The following is an 18,475-nucleotide window of genomic DNA, read 5'->3' on the forward strand; positions in this document are numbered from 1 at the left end:
TTGATTGATTGATTGATTGATTGATTGATTGATTGTTACTATGTGTGTGTGTGTTAGCAAATCTAAAATAGGTACTGTCTACGAAATCTAGTTTTAGTGGAATTTTATATTTTTTAAAATCTATTTTTAAAAAGTGATATGTCTTGTGCAGTACTCTTAATGGGTTCTATACAGGGGCTTGGACCATGGGTGGAAGTTTTCCTAGAATTTTGTCAGAAATATAGAGCATGACCTTTCCTACTCAATTTATCATTGGACGATTGCAGAGATTAATGAGGGAGGAACAGAGCAGTTTTTTCTTAAGTGTTCTCTTTGTAGTATTTTCCTGTCACTGTTGTTTCCATTTTAGTGACACGTTATGATACAAGGTTGCTTGCACGTTGTGTGATGTAGCCCCAGCTTGCACATCATTGTTTGGTTTTGGCATAACATGTTGTTTGAACCCAACAATTATGGTTATTCAATAACTTATAGGTAAGCAACTATGATTTGGCACAATGTGTTAATTCAGTCATAAATACTGGGCTCTTAGTAGCCTAATCTGTGCAGGTAGATGAATTCTGGACTGTTTGGGATTCATGGTATATCTTGAAAATTCAAAGATGATCCGCACATAAAGAATCTAACTTTTACAGATACAGGTAGTCCTTGCTTAACAACCATTCATTTAACAATGGTCCAAAGTTACAACAGCCTCGGAAAAAGTGCTTTACAACCTGTACCTGCACTTATGACTGTTGCAAACCATCGCACCACCCCTGAAATCACGTGATCGCAATTTGGGCGCTTGGTAACCGGTTTGCATTTACAACCAGTTCAGCATCCTGTGGTCACATGATTGCAATTTGCTACCCTTTTTGCAGTTTCTGCCAGTTTCTGGCAAAAAAGTCTATTGGGGAAGCTGGATTTGCTTAACGACCACATGATTCACTTAATGACCATCATAAAAGTGTTCATAATATTGGGTTTGGTCCCATGGTGACTCACATAATGACTGCACCTTTTAACGACCAATTTTCCGGTTCCTATTGTCATGTAGTTCTGATGTTTTTGACACAGAGATTATTCATAGAGAACAGTCCTTGTATAGTTATGGATATCATCTCTTTTTCTGCCCAAAGAGCAAATTCACCCAGCAGATACTGTGCTTGTAATCTGTGGAAGTTGGGTCTTCTGTCCTTCCAGTTACAATGCAGGAAGTGATAGTTGCAGTAATCTTACTGGTCAGTAAGAAGCCTCTATATCTAGGATTTGAAAGGCAAAGCCCCAGAATAAGTTTCTTTTGCTGATGTTATTGTGCAACGTTAGCTCTTTTAGAATATTACATTATACTGAATGGGGCAAATGTTATTTGCTTCAATTAACATTTTTATTTTGTGACTACACTTGAGTAAATTCCCTGTGTGACTAAACAGAGGCCATTCAGAGAATAGTTTGAAGAGAGCTAGCCTGTTTTTCTTAATACACTTTCAGGTCAGGGAAAGTGGAATTATTCCTGCCATTACACTTGACTCCAACATGTATCTTTCAAGAAAAGCTACAATCTTTTTTGGGTCAGCCTGTCAACAATGAAACAGCAAATGAAGGAAACCTCAGATACAAACAACTCACAGGTGCACAATCTCTATATAAATTTGTTCTTTTGGTATATTTCTAAACACTTTCATGCAAATGGTGTGTTTTCCACATCAGGAAACAGGTGGAAATCTATCCTTTATGCCTTTCTTAAAAATACACATTTTTAAAATAATTCATATATTGTTTCACAGATATTTATGAGCAGACAACCTGTTATTTCAGGTTATCTGCTTGTAAATATCAACTTTTCCAAATCATGAACTATTATTGTACAAAAATCTTATCAATGTATACATTCCTGAACAAGATTTATATAGGTAAAATAATTCTCCAGGTATCTGTGCCATGTCTTTAACAATTCTTCTGTCATTTTCTAAAGATCTTCAGAAACACACATCTGTTACTTTAATAGCTCTCATTTTATGGCCATTCATTTCCATTGATAAGGTGTCATCAGATAACAGATAATTAAATTTGCTGGTCATTTTTTCATAGAAGCCTCTTCTGTATTTTATTGGCCTGTATGAATGAATATTTTTTTCTTGCAGATTTTTTGGGGTATTTAATTCACTAATATTATGCTTGTACTTGTGTTACAATCTTACACTGCTTGTCTGAAAATATACTAGCTGTTGTAACTAACATAATTTGCCATTATTATGAAAGAGAAACTGAAATCCATTTATTCTAGTGATTGTTATCATTATAGTTTTTAAAGGTAAGGCAACACCAAGGTTCCGTAACTTTTTCTTCTGGATTAAATGCTGCAACTGATATATCAAAATTCTGAATAAAATACTCCTGGCATTGGCCAGGATCCTTGGCCATGCTAATTAAGTGAGGCAGCAGTTTGAAAGTAAAACTGCCATACACTCTATACTTAGCATTGGCTTTCAGAATTCACAATACAGTCTAAATGAAATGAAATGCAAAATTCTTGGGAAATTATATTAATAACTCAGTGTAGGTGTAATTTTGAGCTAAAATGTATTTCCATATTTAACCCTATATTTATTACTTTCTCTGCTTGCTTGCTTTAGATCCTATTGAAGAAGAAGATGCAAATGCTCTTTTTAGTTCAGTAGAACAAATACTAAAAGCAGCTGTTATGGCAGAAGCAGACATTCTGTCAGAAACCTTTCAGGTTTTGATGGACTTTGCCAAAGATCGTAGTAGAAAATTCTGCGGCTTGGTTCCTGATGGCTTATATCTTCCAGCACCACCTTTATATTGTCCTCAGCCAACATTTGTTAGTGAAGTAAGCATCTCAATATTGTATGAACATTTTCTTAATTTTGTCTTGCTAATTTTTCCTATTGCATTTCAAACTAGTTTTTCTTTCAAAGAAACATTAGCTTTACTTACTTACTTACTTATGAGGTGCTATAGCAAAGAATCAATGCTACTTATATTTTTGTGTATTTGTTCCAGTTTCCTTAGTGTACAAAGGAACACTATGTAACCCACTATAGGAACCCAGAGGTAGATAAATGCTTCCCTACTGTGGAGGATATGGTATCTCTGTTCCTATATAAAATATTGAATGTGTATTTGTGCAAGGAACTTAGTTCCTTAGCTTAGCTTAGTTCTTTCTGTTGCAGTAAATTAACCCCTATGAACTAAACTTTCACTGAGTATATCTAAGTATATATGTTTGTTTATATTTACTTGATCATAAAACACATTTGTAAATATTTGGAAACTATAGCACTTCTCTTAGTTTTTCAGACTCTAGTAAATAAAAAGAATTAGGATGGGCAGTTTATCTCGGGCTCACTCTTTCCTTGGGAATTTTCACATGGTAAGCCTTTTAAATTTTACAATGTTTAGGAAGAATATACTGACTTACCATTAAGAATGGAGAGAGACTGCAGACAGAAGGTATCTGCAATTGTTCAACGGATTCTTCTTCTTTTCCGAGCTGCTCATTGTTCTTTTGCTGCTGCTCAGTGGTATATTGTGCAGCTGAAACATGCACGAAAAGTTATGCAAAAGGTATACTTCTGAGATTATTTTTAACATTATAAGAAGTGATGCTAATATATGGAAAACAACTTTTTTAGACCTGATATATTTCATAGAACTTTATGATAGGTCTAACCTTTATGTATTTTCTTTACCTTAAATCTATAATTTTCACTATCCTGTAGGTTAATTTCAGATGTGATATTTTAAATGATAATCTCTGGAAGGCAAATATCATGTAGCTGCAGCCCAACCATGTTCTTTACAGCTTTCCCAAAAAGGAGAGGCTTTAGATTGGACTGTCCAGGATGATTGGATCCACTGATGTTCTCTTAAGGAAGGGTATACCACGCCCCTCCTTCAAGGCTAGCAGAACCACCCCCTCTTTGACAAAGGCCAGTACCCAACCATATATCACTTCTCAAATGGTCTTCACAAATTAGGAGGGACAAAGGTCTAACAATCAGATGGCTGGATAGCAGCCCTGAGGAACATGCCTATTTCATCAGGAATTACAGTATCAAACTCTTCCCGGTTAACCAAGCAAGACAGTGCTTCTGGCGCCTCAACTGGAACATGCCAGTCAGAGTGCAGATCCAAGAGATTTATCCGGTATATGTCTGGAATATTCACAGTGGCCTAATAAATGGTCACAAGGTCTGTTCCTCCCCAACAAGGAATGGGCCACCTGAAAAAAAGCAACTGGTTGGCTATTAGCAGATATAATAAGAGGAAGAAATAACTATGCTTTACCAGTCTTATTGCCCTAATATAATCCCTAGTGTGGTGGTAAAAGGTACCCCCACACACACACATGTAAGCTGCATTCACTACCAAACCTGTGAGATACCCTCCCTCCTGCCCCCATACATGCAAACTGCTTACAAAGTGCCCTTGTAAGAAAATATTTACAGCAAGCTGAAATGACCCTGAGTTGTGAGAGGTAGAAGAATCAGTCATGAACCTGTGGCCCAGAAAACCAAATTGTTCATACTCACCATATCTCAAAGATGGTATGGCTAGCACGATGACCTAGTAGGAAGGGATAAATAATAAGGTCACATGGATAGTTTTATCTAAACCATTCCAGCATCATGCTGTAATTTACACTGTGTCTGCCTTTTTCCTTTGTCTTGTCTTTGCAATGTAGTAGGCCAAAGGTATATAAGCTCTGGTTCTGCTTTTGATCAGGACTGCTCAGCAAACTGCCAAAGTTTTGCTGGGATCCCAGTATATACTGTATGCATGCTAATAAATTATGTTGCATCTTCAAAGTGATTTGATTGTTTTAGCTAAGCCAGGTTTTGCCCACAACAGTTTGGTGCCGTGACTCGGATTGGAAGGATGAGAGGGGAGGCAGTCAATCACTTGCAGTGCACTCCTACCACTTTGCAGGCTTGTGGTTTCTGCTATATCCCTTTTCTTCTCCAATCCTGAACCCATTTGAAGATACACTTGGGGAAATTTGGCCAGGGAAGTTTTTGGGGTGGAGAACCCTGCAAGGGGTGGGTTCCAATGGAAAGCACCATGAGAGGCTCTACAGGAACAAGCCCAGGGTGGGTGCAGTATGGATCCAGGTGTAAGGAAAACTCTGCATGAGCAAGTTTGAAGTTTTGCCAGCTGACACAGTGAAGGCACAACAATTAGGTGTGTTCAGATAGATTCACTCTTCATTTTCCTCCACTGGCACTCTAGGTGTCTGTTCTGACTTTTCATCTCCCAAAGTTCAGAAAGCCAAGGGGTCATCCAGGATTGATGCAGTGAGAGGCCCCACAGGAGCCATCCAGTCCAAAGCTCTCATCATCTGCCTATTGCAGGCAGCAACTAAGGCCTCAGCTGAATAACTCATCAAAATCTTTGGAAAAAAAACCCAGTATCTTTTGAAACCCCTCCTCCATCTTGAGATCACAGTGTAACTGCCATGAGACAAAAACCAAATCTAGTACATGAATTCTGGTATGCATTAGGCCCTCAATAATTTGGGACAGGTCCATGGTTGCCATGATTGCTGTGAACTCCTGAGCTACCTCAAGTTCTATGCCAGCTGAAGGCAGGTTAAAATCCTGGAGGACTATCAATCTCAAGGATTCCACCTCCAACTAGCAGCGGAATCAAGCGGTTCAGCCAGGGATGTTGCTACACAACAGGGAGGCTGGTAGACCAGCAGAAGCAGCAGACCTTCAAGGTCTCACATCTGGTGAAATTAGGAAACTGGCAGCATTCGGTTTAGAAATACTAATGCAACATTTAATTTTGACCATTGTAATAGAGTACCTGATTACTAAAACAGACTTTATATAAAGTCTTTCTGATCCATTGTTGCAACAAGTCTTATCTTTTATGCCCCCTAGCTAATTCTCACGAATTAGTATCAGCTTTTTTTATTCTGTCATCTGCTTTCTCTTGTACATTTGGTGTCCTCTTATATATCACTCTCACAATACAAGAGTATCACCCTTCATATTCTGTCCTATTTAAGTGGATTTTGTGTAAATCTTGAAGTATAGAGTCAGTAGGAAAAACTGAGGAACAATTATTGCAACTTACCACAGATTTTGTTTTCTGTAAATTTTGTCCCTTTCTCCTTTCAGATTCGCAAAAAAAGTGCTCTTCTTCCTTTAAGTGCTCTTCCAGAAAATTTGCTTAATTATTCCAAATACCATACAGTGTTCTTAAGACCCACGTCTTCTGGAGACCATAACTTTGATGCTGTTTCATGTAAAACTATAGGTCTGTATCTGAAGAAATTCCAATACATGTTTAAAGAAGAATAAAGTCCAAAGCAAGGAAACTTGTCTCTCCATAGTAGCCCTTTTAAAGTGTTTAGGCACTCTACTAAATATATTGTCATCTAATCTAGGTTTAATGGTATGTTCAGAGCCTGAGGGAGATTCTCATCCTGGCCCCTTGCACGTTCCTCAGCTATCAGCCAACGAATTAGTTTCCTGGCCCATTAAATTGAGCGTCTGTGTGGTAAAAGAAGAAAAGGTTTCCACCATAAGAAGCTGAGAAATAAATTGGGTTGTAAAATGAAAGCAATCAAGTTGTTGACTTTTCTAACCTCATTCCATTCCTTTTCAGTAAATCTCATTAAAGGACCCAAGCTACTTGTGAGAGGGCAATTTTAACTTTTCATGTGACTTGTCATTAATAAGTTGGGTAAAATGATCTGTAAATAAGCATGTATTGGTTCTGTTGCTGTAAAATGAAGAGATCAGGCTCTCAGTCCTAGTTTTTTCATACTGATTCCCTCATGCAGTAAAATGTTATGTACTGGAGATACATTTTAAAATTTATTTTCATTTGATAGATTTACAGTACATACATACCATCTTTCTTCTAGGAAGGCAAGGTAGCATACATAATGTTCCTTCCATTTTATCCTTACAATACTCTCTGTGTGAGATAACTGGCCTGATATATAATGAACAGCCCAGAGAAATTCAGGAAGCTTCTGTGGTGACTGGATCTGAAATTCCCTGGGTTACACCCAGGTTATGTCACCTGGGTCTTAGAGTAACGGTATTAAATAATACTGCAATCTTGAATCATAGTTCTGAACCAAGACACTTCCTGCAGACATGTCAAAATGAACAAAAACTGAACAGCAATGTTGTTGTTATTGTTATATCTCTGTTGTCCTAATGAAATGTCACTTGACATGAAATTATCATCTAATAAATGTAAGCCTTATATTATTAATTATAGCACCTTAACTATGTAGAAACTGTTAATGGACTACTTACTCCCCTGAAATCAGTTTCTTTCTATTAATTTGGTCTTATTAGTATAGAATATAAAATTAATTAACTTAGAAGGAATAATATAGTTGGTTTTTTTTAAATCAACCACAGTTAAGGTTAATCGATAGAAAGCGAGCAAGCTGATGATAGTGAATAATATGACCATTAAAATATATTGTTTGCTTGCAGATGCTATTACTTATAAAGAAACTATTTTAAGTGAAAATGTAGAAATGACACTTGTTTTGTGATGTACTTCCCCGCGCCACCTCTTTGAATTTTCTATGTGTCTCTCTGTTGCAGGATGCTTTCGAGAATTATGTATATTGTGCTGGATGCTTCATGTTCGTGAAAGGTTGTCTGATAGTTGCAGGCGGTATCAAAGGGCAAGGGAGAAGTTGGAAAACCAGAATGTAATTAAAATAGCATGAAACTTTAAAGTCACACTGAATGATATAGGATATTATCTTCTCACCTTTTCGTCTTTTTTCTGATTAGAAAGTTTAAGCTAAGTCAGTTTAAATCAGAAAGAGGTCCTTTTTTGTAACAGTCCCACACTTAGGAAGTCACTCCCTACTTACCACTGCTGATTTTTAAGTTTGTCCCTTAAGGTATTTGATTACTGTAGTTGGGATTTCCTCTAGAAATAATCATAATCATATCATGTTTATTTTCATACTGATTTTATTAATATTATGTTCCATTTTTGTAAGCCGCTCTGGGAGAGGTTTGATCTTAAAAGTTGCCTAGAAATATTTTTAATAATAGTCATAGACAAAGTTTATACAGTACAGCACAAGGGCAGATCTATAGGTTTAAATCCAACCTACCTGAATCACTCATAAAATGAATAGTTGGGTCCAGTTTTAAAAGGAAAAAAAAACACCCTCTTCCTTAATTAAGTTTCTATTCTAGTATTGGGGTTCATCTAGAAAGAGAAATAAACTTAGGTGACAAGCTACAGGGGGATGATCTGTAGTCTGTATTCCCTTTATCCATGGCTTCAGCTTTATTTAAATCCCTTAACATTATATATATTCGTGGCAGGCCAGGGTTTAACAAATGGGTTTACATCACAGGTAGTTTGAGATGACAGTCGCCATGCATATTGATTTTTAGGACAATTAACAAGATGTTCTTTCTTTAGGAATTCAAGAGGATCGAATTTGATGCTTGTATAGTTGAGTACTCTATCAATGCTTTGGAGTGGGCTTGCCGAATGCTTCCTTTTGCTAGATTTATGAACATTGAAGAACTTGTCCAGGATATCATTCTGAGCCTTATTGGAGAATTACCACCAATTAAAAAGGTATGGAGGACTAAAGAATTTAGCTTTCTTTATATATCTTTGAATGTTTGTTTTTACAAGCATGCAATCTGTTTTTGGAAAATTTATCAAGTAGCTGAAAGCAATCTTGAAAGTGTTTTCATTCTTGTTTGTTTTGTACAGGTGGCAGAAATTTTGGTGAAAGCATTTCCTAGCCTTGAAGATGTGAGGGTCCCCTTAAGGGATAAATATAATGATCTATACAAGCAATTTAGGCACTGCACAGTTAAAGGTACAGTATATGACAAAGGGAAAGGAATGAAAGCAAAGCAGTATTTTTTCTTAAAAAGAAACTTCCTTGAAAACTGAAAATATAAATTCATAGTATGAAATACAATTTTTAAGTAATGTGAACAACGATATCCAGAATTCTTACAGAAAGAAAACAATAAATTACATGTAGATTATTGGTCAAGAGAAATTGCATATATTGAATAAACACATACAGAATGGAATTACACGCCCATTACATATGAAATTTATCATACAAAATAAATTATCTGAAATCTCAATTAAAATGACTAGTTAATGTGATCCATTTTAGAAATAACACATTTTATGTCTTTATGGTTAGGCCCCAACAGTGAAGAAATGATGTCCGTTGTTCTACAGGCTGCTTACAAAGTGAATGTGAAAACCCTGAAACGCGTGATAAGAAACATAGGACCCATTCAAACAAGTATCTGGGAGCCACCAGAAGAAGAGATGCAAGACCCTGGAGTTTCCTGCTATGATCAGTTTTCTTTGGGGACTACTCTAAGCAGAAGCACAATTTCAGATCTGGGAAACCTTCAGGGTTATAACGATGCTGAACCAGCAGATTCAGTTTCTGAGTTTTTGGTGACAGAAGAAGCAAGAAAACTGAGGCAAGAAGATTCCAAGTAAGTGTTTATAATTCTTTGTCTTAAAACAGACAAAGTGTTACTTTGTATATCATGTTATTTTAACTTTATGAAATTGTGCAGGTTTACTTTGCATCAGGTTCCATCTGGCTCACTTTTATGTAAGTGGGCATTGGACCGCAACCTAACAGCCTCATGTCTTTGTTCTGCTCCTCTTATCTCCATTGATGCTGGGATTACACAGCAAAGTGAGGGTACAGCAGTGGACCAGCCCTATTCACTGAAGAAAATCCTTAAAGCAGAAGAACATAATAAACATGCGATTATCATAAAAATAATATTTAATGTATTTTTCAGTATAATTAATATTTTTCATAAGGAGTTAGCATTTGATTGAAATCATGATAGGTAGCTTTATTTTACTCTTAGCTATTTTGTAATCTTAATTTCTTTCCTGGATTGAAAGCAGTTCCCCTGCCTTTATGGATTTACAGAAGAATTTGCTTTTTATATGTTATTTTTAATCTGTTTTGTAGGGATTTACCCTGTTGTAGAGATGTTTCCAACCCTAAAGAATGGAGTGAAAAGTTAAAGGACTGCAGTGGGGAAGGAGATAATAAAAAAGAGATACATAACGACTTTCCCAATCAACTCCGTATGCCTCTAGTCGGTGAATGGGAATTTGAACGTGATGATGATGAATATATTAAATTTTTAGACCTTTTTCTAACTTATGTGCTTGAAAGAGATCCACTCAATCACAGTGAATCTGCTGTTCCTTTTCTGACATGCTTTTCAGCACTCCTTAGAGAACATGAGCTCCACTCTCTTCTTTTTGATGTTCATACAACACTGAAACGTCGACAGGTCAGAACTGAAGTCCAGAATGCATTTAGAGCTGGTTCTTGCTACACCCTTGTTTTTGGATCTAGTGATTCTAAATTAGCTCCTTTATGTGATAAAAAGAAAAAAGATTGTGAAAAAGAAACTTTAGCTGTTCAACAACCATTAGAGCTTTCTGTTTCTGATTCAGTTATGAGACTTAATAAAAGAAGAGGATTATTTGGTCAAAGCCAGCAATCAGTCAGTGACACACATGATTCCAGTAAGAAAATAACATTTATGTCAGCATTAGGTCAATGTTGGTCTACCCCTAAAAGAGCTCTGCTTCATAAATATATCTGCAAAACTGGACAAGTGAATGACATTACACAGCAAGAGGAGCCAACTCCAGAAATGCACCTTAAATTTAATAATATATCTCGTTTACTTGAATGGATGATCAGATGGTCCAGTAAAAGAATGTTTCAAGATCCCATCTTGGGGACATTTCAGGAGTGCCAACCAATGATGCATGTAAAAATATCTTCATCTGCCATACTTTCATCATTGTGGATTTTAGAGCAACGTTACTGCAACAAATCTCAAGACCAAAGTTGCCTTTTGGTAAGCAGCAGAAATTATTTTGAGCATGTCTAAAGCTAATATTTGATCTCAGCCAAAGTGTCTCAGAAGTGCATACAAATAAAAATCTGAATATAGAAAGAAAACAGCTCAAGTGTGGATATGTCCCAGTTCAGATGCCTTGACACAGCAATATAAATGTTCAGTGTCATAGTGAGGATAATGCACTACTTGTAATGAATATACAAAAAATGAATCAGCCACCTTTCCATTTTTCTGTGAGTTCTAGGAAAGCAAGTACTTTGTTAATGTATGTAAAATAGTGGAGACGTTATTCTTTTGTATAATATATACATATGTGAATTTATGCATGGTTACTTGGAAACAAACACTGTTGAATTCGTTTGCATTTATTTTTGAGAAGTCATTTGTAGAATAAGGTTGTTACCATCTATTGGGATTGTGTACATGTTTTGCCACTCATATCTTGTCTATTATTATACTTTATGGGATTGTACCCTTCCCTTTTCTTCAGCACATAGAGATGCAACTACTCTAATTTGATAACTACCTACAGTTGTACATATTTTGCTGTTTGCCCAACTCAGCAAGGGAAATAAGTGATTTTCTGTCAACATCATCTCTGAAAATTGGCACAGATTGAGCAAGATTATTTCACTTTCAGTTTTTCTCACTAAGAAAGGATGGAGATAGTAATTTTTGCAGTAGTTATCTTTCTCAAAAAGATTTGTCATACTTGACATTAATTGTCATTAATTACTGCCTTCTCTGGACAGCAAAAGCTTCAACAAAAAATACAGTTCGTATTTTGATATTCCTATGTAAAGTTAAAAATGTTTTTCTTGGTCTTTTTTCAGTCTCAAATCTTTTTGAGACTGAAAAAAGACCAAGAAAAACATTTTTAACTTTACATAGGAATATCAAAATACGAACTGTATTTTTTGTTGAAGCGTTTGCTGTCCAGAGAAGGCAGTAATTAATGACATAAACTTAAGTATTTTATATCAACATCTTAAGTTTACCTGCATCAGTTTAAATTATCGGCGCACTGGGATTGTATAATAGGTAAAGGTTCATACTTAATATTTCTTGGTTGTGTTGTTTGTTTTTTATCTCAGGATTTTGAATTTTTCTGCTCTTCTATTTAATAAGATAATGAGAAGGTGTCAGGAAAATGAATCCAAAGACTTTGTATGCTGCTTAGAACAAGAACTCTTCATTTCCCTTACTTTATATTTTAAAAAGTAAATGTGCGTTAGTAGGGCTTGAAAAGTATGACATTTCTATAGCATTCTTCTTTTACTGTCATGAGATTGCATTATAAATTATAAATAGTATAAAATATTATTATGAAGTTTTGCTTTACCAGAGATGCATACTAATTCAAAATATTTCTAGCAATCACTGTATGTTTTCTTGCTGACTAATTAGCACACTGTCAGGGAGGCCAAGGTTTTAGAATGTTAAGTAATGAACTTCCTTGTAGAGCAGTCGCTAAGCAACTTCAAACATTCCATGGCCATGGCCATTCCTTCGATGGTACATTTAACAGGTAGCAGAAACTTACGTGAAAAATATTAAGGAATGGTACTTATCTAATGAAATCTTGGCCTACAGTATGATCTGTTTAGCTGAAACGTAATTAAAGCCAAATAGAGCCTTTGGATAACTACAGGTAGTCCCCAGTTTAAAAACGAGTTCCATTCCCAAGGTCTATCCTTAAGTCAAAATTGTATGTAAGCCAGAACAGTATTATTGTATTATACTATATAAGTAGTATTGTGTAATTAACTTGAACCATTGTGTATTTAACTCGAATTTTGCTACAATAGGCTCTCTTCTTAACTATGGGTCATCCTTAAACTGGACGTTCTTAACCCGGGGACTACCTGTAATACAAGGACAATACAGGGAAGGAAAAACTTAGAATTTGATGTATAATTTTTCAAGACAATTACGTTATCAAATTATAATTTCGGCCACAGATTATTATAGAAGGGCATACATTTCAACAAGACTTACATCCGAGTCCAAATCTGAAAGCACATAATTGTCACAGATGAGGATTTTCTTAGGCAGACAGGTCTCCTATGCTGCAATAGTAGATATTGAAAAGTACAGTACAATAATATAGGAGTTTAATGTAAAGTTATGAATGCAAATCATATTTTAACTTAAAAGTTATATATGGGGTTGTTGTTGTTTTAGAAATCACAGAAACAATATGAAGTTTCTTCCACTGTCATATCCAAACTAGAGAAAGATGATGCTGTGGATACAAATAGTTCTCCATCAGATGGGGCTCCAGCTGATATCCAAAATGGGCATGCATATGGTGAACCATTTGAAAATATTCCAAGGTGATAATGCAGTATTCAGTTTGATGTAAGGGCATAGATTACCAAAGGGGGTAAGAACTACTATCTAAAATCTTAACTTTTTTAAAATGTAATTTTTAAAGGTGCAGAACATTACCTGAAAAGCGGAATAAGAAGAAAGTTAGTCATAGAGGTCATTCTATAGAACCTGCTGATGTAGATATTGGAGGTACAGCTGTTGATATCAGTCTGGCAGAAAAAATGATAGGATTCCTACCAAATGAAGTGGACGAGACCTCTGAAACTGAAGGTTAGTTAAAAGAAAAATAATGTTTTCTCCATCCATATGAAGTGATTTATATGAAATGAAAGAGATTTTTTCCATGGGCTGTGTAATACTTCCTCTAATAAAGTATTGTTACTGGAAAAATGTGAAACCCTACAGGTTTTTTTCCCCAGAATTTGTTCTCTGATACTTAATGTATAATTTATTTGTAATTAAAGTGAAGCAAAGGAATCCCAGGCCCTAGACCCACCAACCCAGATTAAAGGCAAGGAAGAGGTAGGATGGAGTAGAGAGACCTTCCTACTAGCAGAGATCAAACAGGAATTTCTATCTGCCTATATAGCCCACTTTACCTGCAGAAAGCTTTGTGGTTAGAAAACTTCCCCTACTAGGATAGTTGTCAATAAAAGAAAGTGTAATGTCACACAGTGTTGGATCTACTAAATCCAAAACTCCACTGTATTTGTTTTAGAAACTGCTCTTTCCACTCTAGCTGGAGTGAGTTGTCAGTGATTGAACTGAGAGAAAAGATTTTTTACTTCACTCCTCTGAGCCCCATGTTGTTCACAAAATAGAATGGAGTTAATATTCCCCCTATTATCAGACTCCGGTTTAGAAGCAAAACAGAGCCATCACTAAAAAAGTAATGGCCACTCTATGCTGAAAGGATTCCCAAGAGAATAAAAATGTGTGTTAGTAAATGAAAGGAAAAATAAATGATAGGATGCCTTTTCTGACCAGAACATGGAATCTAATAGTGTGTTCATGAGAGCTGAATACAGAGAGTAGTTGATAGGTTAAGAAATCCAGGTAGCTAAGACAGCCTAGAATTACTGTAAGGACTGAGGTTCCGTACAAGTTGATTAAGAGATAAAAAAACAAAAACAAAAACTGAATCAAGTAGAGCTTGTGTGAATCTACCAGCCAAGTCAAAACAGAGGGCAGCTTGAGGAGTCAGCAATTTGTCAGCTGAAAAAACAAATGAAAATAATTGAACTGCTCAAGGTCCCTGGTAGTTTAGAATATCATGGGGGTGTGGAATCATGATGGGATGATTTTTCTTTTGGGTTTTCTGCTGGACAGCCACATATATACAAGTTTGAGTCTGACTGTCTTCTGGCCCTCTATGTCATAGACATGTGCATTATTTGGATCTGAAGCAGGCAGGGATCTTCTTGAAGAAACCACAGATTTTCCTGGGCATCCATAGTTGCCATGCATGCACTTGAGTTACCTCAAACACCTATCTTTTGGGCCTTCATGGCTCCTGCGTGAATCTAGGAAAAAGCATGGCTTCTTTAAGGACCTGCTTGCAGATACAGTTCTGTTGCCCACTTTGGATCCTAATACTGAAGTATTATTATATCATTATAATCCACTATAGTGAATAAAAATCCTGAATAAAGGGTGGTGTGGGGTGGGGTCTGGAGGAGAGAAATTGAAGGGAAAAATGGTGTTTCTATCCTGGAAATTCCACCTTCAAGAAGCCTGACTAACATTGCAAAGATACATTGTAAGACTGTGAACAGGAACATTAGTTTAGGAGAGGAAAATAATTTCAACATTTTTTTTAGAGATTCCATGAATTAGAGTTTAAGAGCCACTCAGAAACAAAATACTCACAAAATACTTATCATCTCTCATATAAACACAAGAAAATTAATGAAAAGGATTGTGAGTGAAAAGAAAGGAAAATATGTGGAAAAGAATTATATTCTCTCAGCAGTTTAATTGTTCTTTTTAATGTTGTGCTTTTTTAAAGGCTACAGTGAAGATCCATCTTCAAAGAGTCCTACCATTTCTGTCAGTATTAAATCAGTACAAAAGAAAAATGAGGCAAGTTGTGCTCAAAATAAGTGTATTTTCTTCCATTCAGTGTTTATAAACCCTAGGTTTTATGCATCATATATAACACTAAATATGGCTTAGCACAGTACATATGCTAGAACATGCTGCACCATCTCCAGAGCAGTAGGAGGAGGATTTTGGCATTGTTTAGCTTGGTTTTTATAGAATCATAACTTGTTACTGTAAAATCAAGTTCATTCATACAATTCTTGGTCTAGACATCATCTATAATAATCAGGAGAAACATACATCTTATACTATGCTTCCCATGATAGCAGAAAAATACATTCAAATTAAAGTTGAGTGATAGTTTATAGCTTATTAATGAAGTATCATGGGCATTTATTTGATTTGGGAAATAGAGACCTACAGATTTTTGCTTGAAATGTTCAAGTCCAATAACTTTTTCACAAGTGATGAGCTATTGTGGCCCTTATTCACTACCAAAACTAGAAAGGGCCACAATAGCTCATCACTTGTGAAAAAGTTATTGGACTTGAACATTTCAAGCAAAAATCTGTAGGTCTCTATTTCCCAAATCAAATAAATGCCCATGATACTTCATTAATAAGCTATAAACTATCACTCAACTTTAATTCACTACCAAAACTGAAGTTTTCTGCTTCAGACCCTGCCTCTCAAACAAGGTTTCTTTGACTTTATGTCTTTATATTCTGAGGTTCTTTGGACATTACTATGGAAAGAGCTAGTGGTTGTCAGTGAATTTTAATTTTTAACTAGGACAAGCTTTTTTAAACTGAGGAGACAGACTTTGAGTAGTTGGCTTTAGGACCCAAATTATCAAAAATATAATTACATGTTCAGTAAATTATAATTAATTAAGTTGATGATATGATTACTCCCTGTGTACTTAATGAGTGCCCCTTTTGCCCCATTAAAAATGACAATTCTGTAGCAATTTTCATAAGCACTCAGGGTGCTGCACCAAGTATAATTAATGCCTGTAGGTTTCTGTTGAATAAAATTTAGTAATTGATTGAAAACTAACCATTTGTGGATATTTTACCTCTGGCCCTGCTCCATTTTTTTCCAAATTCCCTTTTTTTTTTTAAAATTCAGTCCTTATAAGGGACTGAAAGTAGTCCTTAGTTTTCCCTTCCCCCATCAAAAAAAGGTTACTCACTTAAGTTTCTGTTTATTTTCAAACTTGTTAGATATTGAATCTGTAAAATAACACTGCAAACTAGACTTTTTAGAAGTTATTCATAACAATATTGTATATTATATGAGCACATATAACTTTGGTTACATGTCACTGTCACAGTACTAATCATTTAAGGAACTCCAACGGTTGACTGAAAAACAGGGTATTAAGTGGAATAAATAAATACTAAATTTTATCAGTTTAAAGTGGTGGAATGATAACATGTTCACGTATGCTTAAATGCTCTTTTTAAATCACAGCAGCTTCCTGAATTAAAAGTAGAATGTCAACAGGATGAACCTTTAATGGAAACATCTGAGGGAAAATACACAAAGCTGGATGGGTGAGAGAAATTAATACTCTCTATATCCATAAGTCTATGTGTTTTATTCTTTGCTTTATTTTTATTTGCTAATTTGATTATTATGAGTATGTATCAGAATTTAACCAGCAGGTTATGTCTTAAGTAGTTCTACAGCCTTGCTCTCCATCAGGAGTAGGAGGCCCTGATCTGTACCCACATACTACCTGCTAATACTTATGATTTTTTTCCTAATATATAACAATAATAGCATATCTTTTTAATGGCCAGGAGTGCTTCACAATGAAGTACTTCCAGCTTGACATCTTTATTCTCCTGAATCTTCTGGACCCCACATGAATCCAGAGGTAGGCTAGGAAGTAAAGACAGCTGAAATCCTGCCCTTCACTTTGAAGTACTCTCAGCTGCTCAGGAACAAAGAAAAGGTCAGATCCAGTGACAACTAGCTAATAAGAGGAGAGGCTAAGAATGACAATAGGGAATAGGAATAAGAATGGCAAAGAGCTGGGAATTATTTGATGGAGGAGGAGGAGGAATTAGTAGGGAAAGCATGTTTGGGCAACTGAACATGGATGTGTCAAGCAGGAAAGCTGTCAGGACTAAGAATGACCTGATACATGGAAAAGGAAAAAGAAAGGGTGGGGCTGGGCTCAGGAAAACTAAGAAGAGCAAAGGAATCATTTAGGAAGGCATGAGAAGGAAAATATTTTGTGTGCATGTATTTTGGAGAGTTTTGCATAAGTGAGAGTAGTGATTGTGAGAGAGAAATCAGTAACTTAGTTGAGTGAACTTTGCTAGGTTTGTAGTATGAGTGGATCTCATGTATGATGTATATATGACAGAGTAGACTGTCATATTGTGTGTGTTTTAATGGGAGTGATAATCTTGAATAATTGTTTTTATTGTATTTTTATTGTTTTATTGTATTTTAATATTTATTGCTGTTTATTGTATTTTAATATTTATTGCTGTTTTATTGTGAACCGCCCAGAGTCGCTTTTTGTGAGATGGGCGGTACCTAAATTTGAAATATAAATAAATAAATAAATAAAATAAGGAGTTGCATATTTAGAGATATGGGTTTGTAACTTCTGGCTGATATTCTACCTTGCATTCAGATATGAAGGCAAATTACCTGTATTTTAGTCTTAACATTTTGCATTTCTAAAAATGTGTATATTATGACTAGCTACACCTTCCATTGCAAACATTGTATCATGGCCACTTGTGAAGTTTCCTTAAAATTCCTCAAAATCCCTCCCCCCTCCCACCCCCACACCTGTTTAATTTCTTCTGATTCTTTCCATTAGTACTCTTAGAGCCGAGATAAGGATAATATGTTTGAGAGAACTCTGTTTATTTGACTTAGGTTTCATATACACATGGAGAAGAATATTTCTTTATGGCCCTGTGTATTAGTTTTCCAGAAAAAAAAATCCCAGATTTGGTAGGGATATTGAAACATATTCATGTTTATAGATGTAGAAGTTGTATTTGCATATGAATATGTGTGGCCAATAAACCTACATCACGCACTTTGTTCTAAGAAACCATGTAGTTTATTTTTATTTTAAAATTTCAATCTTTGGATTCTATTCTTTTGTATCTACAGTGTTACTTTTATTCACAACTTTCATCAATAAATGTATTTCTAAA

At 35.6% G+C, this 18,475-nt stretch overlaps 1 protein-coding gene across 7 annotated transcripts in view; it reads left to right on the forward strand.

Annotated features, from left to right (window-relative positions):
• CPLANE1 (ciliogenesis and planar polarity effector complex subunit 1) overlaps positions 1–18,475 on the forward strand; it is an 86,330-nt gene that overhangs the window by 24,599 nt on the left and 43,256 nt on the right. For 5 of the 7 annotated variants that reach the window (XM_088153051.1, XM_088153047.1, XM_088153052.1 and 2 more), the window contains 13 exons: positions 1,474–1,613; positions 2,619–2,836; positions 3,409–3,573; positions 6,135–6,273; positions 7,590–7,699; positions 8,434–8,595; positions 8,737–8,845; positions 9,188–9,494; positions 9,992–10,901; positions 13,089–13,240; positions 13,342–13,508; positions 15,247–15,320; positions 16,758–16,840. In XM_088153051.1, the coding sequence (XP_088009177.1) occupies positions 1,474–1,613; positions 2,619–2,836; positions 3,409–3,573; positions 6,135–6,273; positions 7,590–7,699; positions 8,434–8,595; positions 8,737–8,845; positions 9,188–9,494; positions 9,992–10,901; positions 13,089–13,240; positions 13,342–13,508; positions 15,247–15,320; positions 16,758–16,840 (2,736 nt within the window). The remainder of the gene's footprint in view (positions 1–1,473; positions 1,614–2,618; positions 2,837–3,408; positions 3,574–6,134; positions 6,274–7,589; positions 7,700–8,433; positions 8,596–8,736; positions 8,846–9,187; positions 9,495–9,991; positions 10,902–13,088; positions 13,241–13,341; positions 13,509–15,246; positions 15,321–16,757; positions 16,841–18,475) is intronic. The other 2 variants (XM_088153048.1, XM_088153050.1) reach the window with 1 other exon arrangement.

Source organism: Python bivittatus, unplaced genomic scaffold, assembly GCF_059951505.1.
Source record: "Python bivittatus isolate LINGU-HERP-01145 unplaced genomic scaffold, Pbiv_v1 ctg000570_np1212, whole genome shotgun sequence".
NCBI classification, from domain to species: Eukaryota; Metazoa; Chordata; class Lepidosauria; order Squamata; family Pythonidae; genus Python; species Python bivittatus.